This window comes from Entelurus aequoreus, linkage group LG08, assembly GCF_033978785.1.
Source record: "Entelurus aequoreus isolate RoL-2023_Sb linkage group LG08, RoL_Eaeq_v1.1, whole genome shotgun sequence".
In the NCBI taxonomy this organism is placed as follows: Eukaryota; Metazoa; Chordata; class Actinopteri; order Syngnathiformes; family Syngnathidae; genus Entelurus; species Entelurus aequoreus.
In genome coordinates, this window is record NC_084738.1 from 72,250,538 (window position 1) to 72,264,551 (window position 14,014).

At 40.8% G+C, this 14,014-nt stretch overlaps 3 protein-coding genes across 3 annotated transcripts in view; 1 reads left to right on the plus strand and 2 right to left on the minus strand.

Annotated features, from left to right (window-relative positions):
• Positions 1 to 2,600: 2,600 nt before the first annotated feature.
• Positions 2,601 to 4,780, minus strand: g6pc1a.1 (glucose-6-phosphatase catalytic subunit 1a, tandem duplicate 1). Its single transcript, XM_062057262.1, has 5 exons — positions 4,508 to 4,780; positions 4,322 to 4,431; positions 3,971 to 4,076; positions 3,772 to 3,887; positions 2,601 to 3,717 (listed from the first exon to the last, which is right to left on the minus strand). Exons 1-5 carry the CDS (start codon positions 4,723 to 4,725, stop codon positions 3,212 to 3,214), a joined length of 1,056 nt encoding a protein of 351 aa, XP_061913246.1. The 5' UTR covers positions 4,726 to 4,780; the 3' UTR covers positions 2,601 to 3,211.
• Positions 4,781 to 5,390: 610 nt separating this feature from the next.
• On the plus strand, positions 5,391 to 7,152 carry g6pc1a.2 (glucose-6-phosphatase catalytic subunit 1a, tandem duplicate 2). The gene is made up of 5 exons (XM_062057261.1): positions 5,391 to 5,686; positions 5,747 to 5,856; positions 5,929 to 6,046; positions 6,254 to 6,375; positions 6,452 to 7,152. Exons 1-5 carry the CDS (start codon positions 5,454 to 5,456, stop codon positions 6,952 to 6,954), a joined length of 1,086 nt encoding a protein of 361 aa, XP_061913245.1. The 5' UTR covers positions 5,391 to 5,453; the 3' UTR covers positions 6,955 to 7,152.
• A 6,802-nt stretch (positions 7,153 to 13,954) lies between these two features.
• LOC133656276 (ankyrin-3-like) overlaps positions 13,955 to 14,014 on the minus strand; it is a 148,811-nt gene continuing 148,751 nt past the window's right edge. The window contains exon 50 of the mRNA XM_062057263.1: positions 13,955 to 14,014. This exon is cut by the window's right edge and continues 1,116 nt beyond it. The gene's annotated coding sequence lies outside the window, so the exon portion shown is untranslated.

Consider the following 14,014-nt stretch of genomic DNA (forward strand, 5'->3'; position numbering starts at 1 on the left):
ATTTAACTAAACTATTTATACTTTCTTTTTTTTTCTGTTTATTTTGAAAGCTTCTAATATTTTACATCACCAAAGCCAAATTATGCAGGGCCAGTTTGATATGTTGTTTTATTTATTTTTTTATGCTAAAAATATATATTAAATACATTTAAAGACAAACCTAAATTATTATTTGTATTTTTTTTAAAATATCAGCTTTTTCTAATTTCATTCCGATTTTTTGCTGTTTTTTCTTACATTTTTACTGTTTTTTTCTTTCGTAAGAGTATAATATTATTATTATTAATAATAATAATAATATGATTGTGTAACTGCATAACCTAGTGGGTCGAAAATGTTGCCTGTACAAAAATATTAATTTTAATTTACACATTTAAGTGTTTATTATTGTTTATGTCATTTTTGACATTAATTAATTCACAATTTAGTATTTGTTTTATTAGTTTATTATTTAACGAAACTATTTATACTTTTTGGTATTTTATTTCTTATTTTGAAAGCTAATATTTTACATCACCAAAGTCAAATTATGCGGGGACATTTTGATATGTTTTTATTATTTTTTTAAATGCTAAAAATATATATTAAATACATTTGAAGACAAAACTTGGAGTTTTAGTTGACTAAATATATTATTATTTTTATGTTTGAAAGTCTTAGCTTTTTCGAATTTAATTCCGATTTTTTGCTCTTTTTTATTACATTTTCACTGTTTGTTTTTTCCCGCCAACAAGCTGCGGGCCGACAAAAGAGGTTTTAGTGTTTATTATTGTTGTTGTCATTTTTGACATGAATTAATTCACAATTTAGTATTATTATTATTTTTGTGTTATTTAACTAAACTATTTATACTTTCTTTCTTTTTTCTTTTTATTTTATTTCTAATATTTTACATCACCAAAGCCAAATTATGCAGGGCCTGTTTGATATGTTGTTTTATTTATTTTTTTATGCTAAAAATATATATAAAATACATTTAAGGACAAAACTTTGTGTTATAGTTGACTAAGTAAATTATTATTTCTATTTTTTTTAAATATCAGCTTTTTCTAATTTCATTCCGATTTTTTTGCTCTTTTTCCTTACATTTTTCCTGTTTTTTTCCCCATGTAAGAATATATTAATAATAATAATAATAATATGATTGTGTAACTGCATAACCTAGTGTGTCAACAATGTTGCCTGTACAAAAATAGTAATGTTCATTTACACATTTAAGTGTTTATTATTGTTGTTGTCATTTTTGACATGAATTAATTCACAATTTAGTATTATTTTTATTTTTGTATTATTTAACTAAACTACTTATACTTTCTTTCTTTTTTCTTTTTATTTTGAAAGCTTCTAATATTTTACATCACCAAAGCCAAATTATGCAGGGCCAGTTTGATATGTTGTTTTATTTATTTTTTTATGCTAAAAATATATATAAAATACATTTAAAGACAAAACTTTGTGTTATTTTTGAATAAGTAAATTATTATTTCTATTTTTTAAAATATCAGCTTTTTCTAATTTCATTCCGATTTTTTGCTCTTTTTTATTACATTTTTACTGTTTTTTTCTTACGTAAGAATATAATATTAATAATAATAATAATATGATTGTGTAACTGCATAACCTAGTGTGTCAACAATGTTGCCTGTACAAAAATAGTAATGTTCATTTACACATTTAAGTGTTTATTATTGTTGTTGTCATTTTTGACATGAATTAATTCACAATTTAGTATTATTTTTATTTTTGTATTATTTAACTAAACTACTTATACTTTCTTTCTTTTTTCTTTTTATTTTGAAAGCTTCTAATATTTTACATCACCAAAGCCAAATTATGCAGGGCCAGTTTGATATGTTGTTTTATTTATTTTTTTATGCTAAAAATATATATAAAATACATTTAAAGACAAAACTTTGTGTTATTTTTGAATAAGTAAATTATTATTTCTATTTTTTAAAATATCAGCTTTTTCTAATTTCATTCCGATTTTTTGCTCTTTTTTATTACATTTTTACTGTTTTTTTCTTACGTAAGAATATAATATTAATAATAATAATAATATGATTGTGTAACTGCATAACCTAGTGGGTCGAAAATGTTGCCTGTACACAAATATTAATGTTAATTTACACATTTAAGTGTTTATTATTGTTTATGTCATTTTTGACATTAATTAATTCACAATTTAGTATTTGTTTTATTAGTTTATTATTTAACGAAACTATTTATACTTTTTTGGTATTTTATTTCTTATTTTGAAAGCTAATATTTTACATCACCAAAGTCAAAATATGCGGGGACATTTTGATATGTTTTTATTATTTTTTTAAATGCTAAAAATATATATTAAATGCATTTGAAGACAAAACTTGGAGTTTTAGTTGACTAAATATATTATTATTTTTATGTTTGAAAGTCTTAGCTTTTTCGAATTTCATTCCGATTTTTTGCTCTTTTTTTTTATTACATTTTCACTGTTTGTTTTTTTCCCCGCCAACAAGCTGCGGGCCGACAAAAGAGGGTCTGCGGGCGGCAAAAGGCCCCCGGGCCGCACTTTGGACACGCTAACGCAAACTTAAACTAGCCGCTTATATTTTGTGTGCTTTGAAAAATGTCACTTTGAGGTCAAATCAAAACGTGGGATTTTCAAAACTTCCAGCATTTTTATTCCGTCAAACCTCTGCTTTTGTCGCTAACTAGTTTCAGAAGACCAAAGCAAGACCGGGTCGCATGGAAACTCTCCAATAAGATATCAAGTACATCCGATTAATCGGTTCCAGACACACAAAACTATGAAGGCATTTTATAGAGACTGGTGATGGTTTTACGAGCAGAAATGAAGAATAGATGACATTTTCACATGACTTCTAACTTTATTGAACACATTGAGGACAAAGAGCTTTGCTACAAGTTCAATTGTGTTTCTCACCTTCTTTATCAAAGTGCTGACACTCACAACTTTACTTGGCCCTACGTTGGATTATTTTGCAGCATACGTGCTTAAAAAGGTTGATTTATTACTTTGTTTGGACATTCCACAAAATGATGCGCGGGTAAACGGAAGTTTGCTCAGCCGATAACCAAGACCTCCTACAAAAAACTGGGCCAAAATTGTGAAGAATGCCAAAAACTGAATCCTGTGACCAGTCGGTTGATTGAAAACATCACGGCAGTGTTGCCCTCAAAGTCCACGTCCTCACACAGGAAACCTTTAAAGATCTTTTTGGTCCCGCCCAACAACCACAAATTCTTCTCGCCTTCCCCGGAGAGTCCAAGGAACCAAAGCGGTCGGGATTAAAAGTGCAACCGCGCTTTTACCGAAAGACAAACCGTAGAACGCCACCAGGTTCTCGGAGGAAAATGTCCAAGCGTCCAAGAGACGGAGCAGCGCCAACGAGGCGACGATGCACCCCGCCTTGGAGGCGCCGCTCGTCTTGTCGGCGCCGGGCCGGGCCGAGCCCAGGCCCAGGCCCAGCAGGCTGCCCATGTTGCGCAGGAGGCTGGCAAAGGGCGTGGAGTCCAGGTGGACCCACTCGGCCTTGGCGCACCACCGCTGGGCCTTCTCCAGAGTCCACAGGAGGTCCACGCCCGCAGCCTTCAGCAACAGGTAGAAGCCCACGGCGAAGGAGGTGAAGAAGAGCGTCGTGAAGGTGTACGTCCTCAAGCCGGCGCTGTAGATCCACTTCACCCGGGACACGACTTCAGCCACGACCACACCTGACAAACGAGGTCTGAGTCGGGTACGGACTCCTGCAAATATGTCCGACTAACCTGCGATGACGCCAGCGACCACCTGGTGTGGGAAGTGGGCGGCCATGTAGACCCTGGACATGCAGACTAGCAGCACCAGGAGGCCCATGAAGCCCCACAGAACCCCCTGCAGGACTCTGCCAGAGAGCACGGGGGGGGGGGAGCGACACCTGACACGTCACTTCGGAGGCTTGCCAGCGACCATCTTGACATGACTCACTTGTACAGCGACGGCGGGCATCGCTTCTCCGCGGCCACGGCGAGCAGAGCGGTCACCATCACGTACCAGACCCCCGTGGCACCCATAGCGTGACCCGAGGGACTCCCTTCACACCAGCATGGTTTTTAGAAGACGGGTGTTACCAACATTGACGAAGACAACAACAAGCCAGCAAGCATCATTCAAACAAACAAACCTGATTGCAAAACTTGTAAAGGACCAAAAAAAATGGACTTTGGAAGCAAGTCCTGAACCGAAGTCAACACGATACAATCATGAAGCAGGTTAATAGTCCACTCAACCAGATCAATGCAAGAGTTCTAATCAAGAAAAAGCTACTATGATGTGTACCTGGTCCAGTTTCACAGGTGATGGGGAACTGATGCAGTGAAGGGGCCGCCCCCGGCCTATAGAAGCGGGTCTCGTGAACCCACCAGTAAGGTCTCTCTCCAAAAAGAACCCTGTAACGGAAAGACCGGCGAGCTCAAAGTCCCAACACTTCTCTCGCTGCTCTGCGCCTTTGTTTTGCGAAGTTACCATTTGAGGACCAGGTTGATCCAGTCCCCGACGACGGCCACCCAGACCAGCCGGAGCCCCGTGTCCCTGCGCAGGTGGAACCAGATGGGAAAGAAGAAGAAGAAAGTGGTGTGCAGGTCGGCCACCGTGGAGGCCAGACCGAACAAGGCCTCGTGTCCTCTGTAGTTGGTCTGAAGGTGCTGAGCCAGCTGGACGCCCCAGCTGTGGATGAGATCCATGATAGCAGACTGGACCCTGGGGAGGATGTGGTCTGGGAGATCTGTCTGTGTGTGATCCCCATTGGACTTTACTCAAGGCTAGCAGGCTTGTTTGCCTTTGGGACGGTACAGACGGGTTCGTAACCTTTACACCCCCACGGCCAGGCCCCCCTGCTAAAATCCATTATTAGAGAAATTAGACTGACCGGCGGAGCGTTAGGAAAACTCTGCTTGAGATTTTGATTTCTTAGACGAATGCTTCTGATGCGGTCTTTCTACGAAAGACCCCCCCGCCCCCCCCGAACCAGATGGACTATGATCTGAGCATCTTCCGAGCCTCCGGCTGGGTTTGAAGGTTTTATCAGACAAGGGGCAATCATTGAATCATTGATCAGTTTATGTAATCAGCGGCACCACCGAGGTGTTTCCTCCACAGTTATGTAAGTGACAGGTGGCAAGGTGACTTTGAGCATGATTCAGAAGGTGTGCCCTGGCTCCTTGGACAAAAGTGTTTTGCTCATCCCTCCGGTAAATCTGCCTTACGTGACGGACTCAGACGCTGTGTTTTTTCCACTGCTATCTGCAGCGTGTGTTTGTGTGCCAGAGCTGCCGAACTCGCAGTGTTTTATTGCACATGTGCAAGGTCCAAAGATCAGCGTGAGCACGCGTCTGGCTGGTGGGCTCCCGGGCTATAAAAACAAGCGGCCGTGTCGCCGACACTGTAGACTCACTCACGCCTGGCCGTGACCATGCTTAACGCCGTCATGGACGCCATGCAGGACTTTGGGGTGAGCAGCACCCGCTACCTTCAGACCAACTACCAGGATGCCCAAGGCTTGTTCCTCTGGGTGTCCTGGGCGGCAGACCTCAGGAACACCTTCTTCATCTTCTTCCCGCTCTGGTTCCACTTGCGGCCCTCGGTGGGCATCAAGCTCATCTGGGTGGCCGTCATCGGAGACTGGCTCAACTTGGTGTTCAAATGGTAAGTCGGGACGACATCGCCCGTGATTCGGGATCCCTAAGTGCAGGTTTCTGTCTCCAGGATTCTGTTTGGTGAGAGGCCTTACTGGTGGGTCCACGAGACGCCCTATTACGCCGACGGCGCTCGCCCTCACATCCAACAGTACCCCATGACCTGCGAGACCGGCCCAGGTAGGCAACGTGGAAAATGAGCTTCAAGAAGAAAGATGGCATAGGTCAACAGACCTTTCCTGTGCTACCCAGGCAGCCCCTCTGGCCACGCCATGGGAGCGGCGGGCGTCTACTACACCTTGGTGACCTCCATACTCGCCATCACGGCCAGCAAGAGGAAACACGGCAACAGGAAGTCCTCCAACAACAGGTGAATCCAATAATCCCTGGTCAACAACATTCTGTTGACAGAGTCCGAGTTTATCACGTTGGACATCCTACCTGTTCTGAGCCGTGGTTGATCATTGACCGGGCACACTTGGACTGAGTGACAAGTGGCTTCCATGTCAACAAGCACTCGGTCTCAGGAATCCATGAGGATTTCTTCAGCTACTAAAATGATTTTGTTGGTCTTCAGTGGCAGGTACCTGAAGGCCATTCTTTGGACCTTGTTCTGGGGAGTCCAAGTGTGTGTGTGTCTGTCCAGGGTCTTCATCGCCGCCCACTTCCCGCACCAGGTGGTTGCTGGTGTCCTCACAGGTAAGACCTGACCGTAGCACCCCTCTATGAAGACTTTGGACCTTCTGTGTTGACGGGGACTCTCATGGGACCCCAGGCATGATCGTGGCCGAGGCCTTCGACAGGACTCAGTGGATCTACAGCGCCAGCATGAAGAAGTACTTCTACACCACGCTCTTCCTCACCTCCTTCGCCGTGGGCTTCTACCTGCTGCTCAAGGCGGTGGGCGTGGACCTCCTGTGGACGCTGGAGAAGGCCCAGAAGTGGTGCGTGAGGGCCGAGTGGGTCCACCTGGACAGCACGCCGTTTGCCAGCCTCCTGCGCAACATGGGCACGCTGTTCGGCCTGGGCCTGGGCCTGCACTCGCCGCTCTACACCGAGACCAAGAGGAGCGGCGGCGCGCTGGCGAAGGCGGGCTGCGTGCTGGCCTCGCTGCTGCTCCTGCACCTCTTCGACTCCTTCAAGCCGCCCACGCACACCGCCGCCCTCTTCTACCTGCTCTCCTTCTGCAAGAGCGCCACCGTACCCATGGCGACCGTCAGCATCATCCCGTACCTCGTCAACGGCGCGCTGGGCCTGCACGGCAAGAAGGCGCCGTGAGCCGCGCAGAACTGTACGGACTTTAAGGAACGGGAAGTGCGGGGTAAAGACTGGCGGCCATGAAAGCCAGCAGAGAACAATGAGACTGTAACAACGCTACCCATGATGCTTTGCGGCGCGTACAAGAGCAGCTCTTTCACTTCTTTCATCAACTCAGACAATGTTTTGGACTATTTTTTAATAAAATCTTGGACTAAGTTCTTTCAAGGCACTTTTCAGTCTCAAAAAAAAACCCGGTCAAAACAATAAAATGAGACAAAACAAAACCAAATAAAATAAGATCAAATTAAATACAAAAATAACATTTGACAAAAATAAAACAACTTTTTAGTTATAGTGCACTTTTCATTTGGCGCCACATCTCAAAGTGCTGCGTATTAAAAGACATAACAACTAATAAAAGAGAGAAAATTGGATAAAAACATCACGTGATGCACAGATTAAAATGAGCTGTTCTAGAAAGGTGAGTCTTACATGCGCAGTCTGTGGCGCCCCCTAGTGGTCAGGAAGGAGAGGGTCAGCTTCAAAAGCTGTTTGGCTTTAGTCCAGTGGTTCTTAACCTTGTTGGAGGTACCGAACACCACCAGTTTCATATTTTAGTCCAGTGGTTCTTAACCTTGTTGGAGGTACCGAACCCCAGCAGTTTCATATTTTAGTCCAGTGGTTCTTAAGCTTGTCGGAGGTACCGAACCCCATCAGTTTCATATTTTAGTCCAATGGTTCTTAACCTTGTCGGAGGTACCGAACCCCAGCAGTTTCATATTTTAGTCCAGTGGTTCTTAACCTTGTCGGAGGTACCGAACCCCAGCAGTTTCATATTTTAGTCCAGTGGTTCTTAACCTTGTCGGAGGTACCGAACCCCACCAGTTTCATATTTTAGTCCAGTGGTTCTTAACCTTGTTGGAGGTACCGAACCCCACCAGTTTCATATTTTAGTCCAGTGGTTCTTAACCTTGTCGGAGGTACCGAACCCCAGCAGTTTCATATTTTAGTCCAGTGGTTCTTAACCTTGTCAGAGGTACCGAACCCCACAAGTTTCATATTTTAGTCCAGTGGTTCTTAACCTTGTCGGAGGTACCGAACCCCAGCAGTTTCATATTTTAGTCCAGTGGTTCTTAACCTTGTCGGAGGTACCGAACCCCACCAGTTTCATATTTTAGTCCAGTGGTTCTTAACCTTGTTGGAGGTACCAAACCCCACCACTTTCATATTTTAGTCCAGTGGTTCTTTACCTTGTCGGAGGTACCGAACCCCACCAGTTTCATATTTTAGTCCAATGGTTCTTAACCTTGTTGGAGGTACCGAACCCCACCAGTTTCATATTTTAGTCCAGTGGTTCTTAACCTTGTCGGAGGTACCGAACCCCACCAGTTTCATATTTTAGTCCAGTGGTTCTTAACCTTGTCAGAGGTACCGAACCCCACAAGTTTCATATTTTAGTCCAGTGGTTCTTAACCTTGTCGGAGGTACCGAACCCCACCAGTTTCATATTTTAGTCCAATGGTTCTTAACCTTGTTGGAGGTACCGAACCCCACCAGTTTCATATTTTAGTCCAGTGGTTCTTAACCTTGTCGGAGGTACCGAACCCCACCAGTTTCATATATTAGTCAAATGGTTCTTAACCTTGTCGGAGGTACCGAACCCCAGCAGTTTCATATTTTAGTCCAATGGTTCTTAACCTTGTTGGAGGTACCGAACCCCACCAGTTTCATATTTTAGTCCAGTGGTTCTTAACCTTGTTGGAGGTACCGAACCCCACCAGTTTCATATTTTAGTCCAGTGGTTCTTAACCTTGTCGGAGGTACCGAACCCCACCAGTTTCATATATTAGTCAAATGGTTCTTAACCTTGTCGGAGGTACCGAACCCCAGCAGTTTCATATTTTAGTCCAGTGGTTCTTAACCTTGTCGGAGGTACCGAACCCCAGCAGTTTCATATTTTAGTCCAATGGTTCTTAACCTTGTTGGAGGTACCGAACCCCACCAGTTTCATATTTTAGTCCAGTGGTTCTTAACCTTGTTGGAGGTACCGAACCCCACCAGTTTCATATTTTAGTCCAGTGGTTCTTAACCTTTAGGGAAGTACCGAACCCCAGCAGTTTCATATTTTAGTCCAGTGGTTCTTAACCTTGTCGGAGGTACCGAACCCCACCAGTTTCATATTTTAGTCCAGTGGTTCTTAACCTTGTTGGAGGTACCGAACCCCACCAGTTTCATATTTTAGTCCAGTGGTTCTTAACCTTGTCGGAGGTACCGAACCCCACCAGTTTCATATTTTAGTCCAGTGGTTCTTAACCTTGTCAGAGGTACCGAACCCCACAAGTTTCATATTTTAGTCCAGTGGTTCTTAACCTTGTCGGAGGTACCGAACCCCAGCAGTTTCATATTTTAGTCCAGTGGTTCTTAACCTTGTCGGAGGTACCGAACCCCACCAGTTTCATATTTTAGTCCAGTGGTTCTTAACCTTGTTGGAGGTACCAAACCCCACCACTTTCATATTTTAGTCCAGTGGTTCTTTACCTTGTCGGAGGTACCGAACCCCACCAGTTTCATATTTTAGTCCAATGGTTCTTAACCTTGTTGGAGGTACCGAACCCCACCAGTTTCATATTTTAGTCCAGTGGTTCTTAACCTTGTCGGAGGTACCGAACCCCACCAGTTTCATATTTTAGTCCAGTGGTTCTTAACCTTGTCAGAGGTACCGAACCCCACAAGTTTCATATTTTAGTCCAGTGGTTCTTAACCTTGTCGGAGGTACCGAACCCCACCAGTTTCATATTTTAGTCCAATGGTTCTTAACCTTGTTGGAGGTACCGAACCCCACCAGTTTCATATTTTAGTCCAGTGGTTCTTAACCTTGTCGGAGGTACCGAACCCCACCAGTTTCATATATTAGTCAAATGGTTCTTAACCTTGTCGGAGGTACCGAACCCCAGCAGTTTCATATTTTAGTCCAATGGTTCTTAACCTTGTTGGAGGTACCGAACCCCACCAGTTTCATATTTTAGTCCAGTGGTTCTTAACCTTGTTGGAGGTACCGAACCCCACCAGTTTCATATTTTAGTCCAGTGGTTCTTAACCTTGTCGGAGGTACCGAACCCCACCAGTTTCATATATTAGTCAAATGGTTCTTAACCTTGTCGGAGGTACCGAACCCCACCAGTTTCATATTTTAGTCCAATGGTTCTTAACCTTGTTGGAGGTACCGAACCCCACCAGTTTCATATTTTAGTCCAGTGGTTCTTAACCTTGTCGGAGGTACCGAACCCCACCAGTTTCATATTTTAGTCCAGTGGTTCTTAACCTTGTCAGAGGTACCGAACCCCACAAGTTTCATATTTTAGTCCAGTGGTTCTTAACCTTGTCGGAGGTACCGAACCCCACCAGTTTCATATTTTAGTCCAATGGTTCTTAACCTTGTTGGAGGTACCGAACCCCACCAGTTTCATATTTTAGTCCAGTGGTTCTTAACCTTGTCGGAGGTACCGAACCCCACCAGTTTCATATATTAGTCAAATGGTTCTTAACCTTGTCGGAGGTACCGAACCCCAGCAGTTTCATATTTTAGTCCAATGGTTCTTAACCTTGTTGGAGGTACCGAACCCCACCAGTTTCATATTTTAGTCCAGTGGTTCTTAACCTTGTTGGAGGTACCGAACCCCACCAGTTTCATATTTTAGTCCAGTGGTTCTTAACCTTGTCGGAGGTACCGAACCCCACCAGTTTCATATATTAGTCAAATGGTTCTTAACCTTGTCGGAGGTACCGAACCCCAGCAGTTTCATATTTTAGTCCAGTGGTTCTTAACCTTGTCGGAGGTACCGAACCCCAGCAGTTTCATATTTTAGTCCAGTGGTTCTTAACCTTGTCGGAGGTACCGAACCCCAGCAGTTTCATATTTTAGTCCAATGGTTCTTAACCTTGTTGGAGGTACCGAACCCCACCAGTTTCATATTTTAGTCCAGTGGTTCTTAACCTTGTTGGAGGTACCGAACCCCATCAGTTTCATATTTTAGTCCAGTGGTTCTTAACCTTTAGGGAAGTACCGAACCCCAGCAGTTTCATATGCACATTCACCCAACCCTTCTTTAGTGGAAAATATATATATATATTTTTTCAAATTCAAGACAAAGTTATATGTTTTTGGTAATTTTAGTATGGGGAACATATTCTAAGTAACAAAGACTTAATTTAGGGTTAGGGTTATAATAAGGCCGAATAAGGCATTAATAAGTACTTAATAATGACTAGTTAAGAGCCAATATGTTACTCTTTTGCAATATTTTCTCCTAAAATAATGACTTTTTCATGTAAAATTGTTACTTTTTCATGTAAAATGGTGACATTTGTCATATAAAATTCGGACTTTTATCACAATATTGCCAATTTTTTTGTTGTTCTTGTAAAATAGTGACTTTTTGTGAGTAAAATGATGACCTTTGTCATTATTCTGCCAAGTGAAATTCCAATTATTATTACAATATTGCCAACATTTTTCAAGTTTCCTTATAAAATTGTGACTTTTGTCGAGTAAAATTACGACTCTTCATAAAATTGCCAAAATGTTAAGCTTTTCTTGTAAAATTGCGACTGTTATTGAGTAAAATTCCAACTTTGATCATAATATTGCACACACGTTCAGTTTTTTTTGTAATATTTTGACTTGCGTTGAGTAAAATGAGGACTTTTATTATAATACTGCCAACATTTTAAGTTTTTCTTGTGAAATTCCAACTCATTTTTCACAACAAGCTATTTTATATTTACATAGTTTGTATATATTATTAATGTTAATTAATCTTTATATATCTAGCAAGGCTGGTCCTAAAGAGGGAGGCATTTTTCGGAGGTCTCAAAAAGGTCAAAAATACAATATGTTCCCCATACTAAAGTGTTAGCATGTTTTATTACTGGTGCACTTGATGAAGCGTGCATGAACATCAACACAACCAACACAGTGCAGAAACTCACAACAAATGACACAAATCAGTGTGACTTCTGCTGTTGTCGTGTCTGTAATACGCCGATAGGGAGAAGTCTTTATTTACACGATGAGTCGGGCGTGTTTTGACCTCCGCCGAACCCCTGAGCCCGACTCACAGAACCCCTGAGCCCGACTCACAGAACCCCTAGAGTTCCATCCAACCCAGGTTAAGAACCACTGCTTTAGTCAGAAATAAGATGAAACAAAACGGGATAAAAACAAATGAGATCAAATAAAACAACATCAAATACATGAAATACATACAATAAAAATGACAATAAGTACAGAATGTTGTTTATATTAAACACACACATGCACACACACACACACACACATGCACACACACACACACACACACACACACACACACACACACACACACACACACACACACACACACACACACACACACACACACACACACACACACACGTGCGACATGTCCACATCTGACCTATAGCCCGAATTCCTGCGATGACGTCAGAGGTCGTGTTGCAAGTCAAACAAAGAGTTGATGTTGACACTTTGCAGAAAGTTCCTAGAAGTCATCACACGAAATGACTGTGATGACGTCATCTCACCTGACAACACCTGTTTACCTTAACTTTACATATATATATATATATATATATATATATATATATATATATATATATATATATATATATATATATATATATATATATATATGTATATATGTATGTATGTATATATGTATATATATATATAGGGATGTCCGATAATGGCTTTTTGCCGATATTCCGATACTGTCCAACTCTTTAATTACCGATACCGATATCAACCGATACCGATATCAACCGATACCGATATCAACCGATATATACAGTCGTGGAATTAACACATTATTATGCCTAATTTGGACAACCAGGTATGGTGAAGATAAGGTACTTTTTAAAAATAATAATAAAATAAGATAACTAAATTAAAAACATTTTCTTCAATAAAAAAGAAAGTAAAACGATATAAAAACAGTTACATAAAAACTAGTAATGAATGAAAATGAGTAAAATGAAGTGTTAAAGGTTAGTACTATTAGTGGAGCAGCAGCACGCACAATCATGTGTGCTTACGGACTGTATCCCTTGCAGACTGTATTGATATATATTGATATATAATGTAGGAACCACAATATTAATAACAGAAAGAAATGGGGGGAGGGAGGTTTTTTGGGTTGGTGCACTAATTGTAAGTGTATCTTGTGTTTTTTATGTTGAATTAAGAAAAGAAAAAAAACAACAACAAAAAAAAACCGATACAGATAATAAAAAAACGATACCGATAATTTCCGATATTACATTTTAACGCATTTATCGCATATTATCCCTAATATATATATATATATATATATGTATGTATGTATGTATATATATATTTATATATATATGTATGTATATATATATGTATGTATATATATATATATATATATATATATATATATATATATATATATATATATATATATATATATATATATATATATATATATATATATATATATATATATATATATCCATCCCTCCATTTTCTACCACTTATTCCCTTCGGGGTCGCGGCCTATCTCAGCTACAATCGGGCGGAAGGCGGGGTACACCCTGGACAAGTCGCCACCTCATCACAGGGCCAACACAGATAGACAGACAACATTCACACTCACATTTACATTATGTATATATATATACAGTATTTACACACACACACACGCACACACACACACACACACACACACACACACACACACACACACACACACACACACACACACACACACACACACACACACACACACACACACACACACACACACACACACGCACACACACGCACACACAATTAACAGCCTTTAAAAAAATATAGTATAAAACATTGTCAAATATATGTAACAATTAAGATACAAATATTACATTAATAAGTTGATAAAAACATAACACTGAGAGAATAACAGTAGAAATATTAATAATAAATATTAAGACTCCAATAACTGGGAAAAATATTCCATAGGTTGTGTTTTCAACATGAAAATCAGGGTTTTGACAAAAAGGCCATTAAAAAATACTT

Coding starts and splice junctions, on each gene's coding strand:
- g6pc1a.2 (XM_062057261.1), top strand. CDS start 5,454: ATGCTTAACGCCGTCATGGACGCCATGCAGGACTTTGGGGTGAGCAGC. Junction 5,687..5,746: donor CTCAACTTGGTGTTCAAATG/GTAAGTCGGGAC, acceptor TTCTGTCTCCAG/GATTCTGTTTGGTGAGAGGC. Junction 5,857..5,928: donor GACCTGCGAGACCGGCCCAG/GTAGGCAACGTG, acceptor TGTGCTACCCAG/GCAGCCCCTCTGGCCACGCC.
- g6pc1a.1 (XM_062057262.1), bottom strand. CDS start 4,725: ATGGATCTCATCCACAGCTGGGGCGTCCAGCTGGCTCAGCACCTTCAG. Junction 3,888..3,970: donor TGCCCGCCGTCGCTGTACAA/GTGAGTCATGTC, acceptor GCTCTCTGGCAG/AGTCCTGCAGGGGGTTCTGT. Junction 3,718..3,771: donor GGTCGCTGGCGTCATCGCAG/GTTAGTCGGACA, acceptor CTCGTTTGTCAG/GTGTGGTCGTGGCTGAAGTC.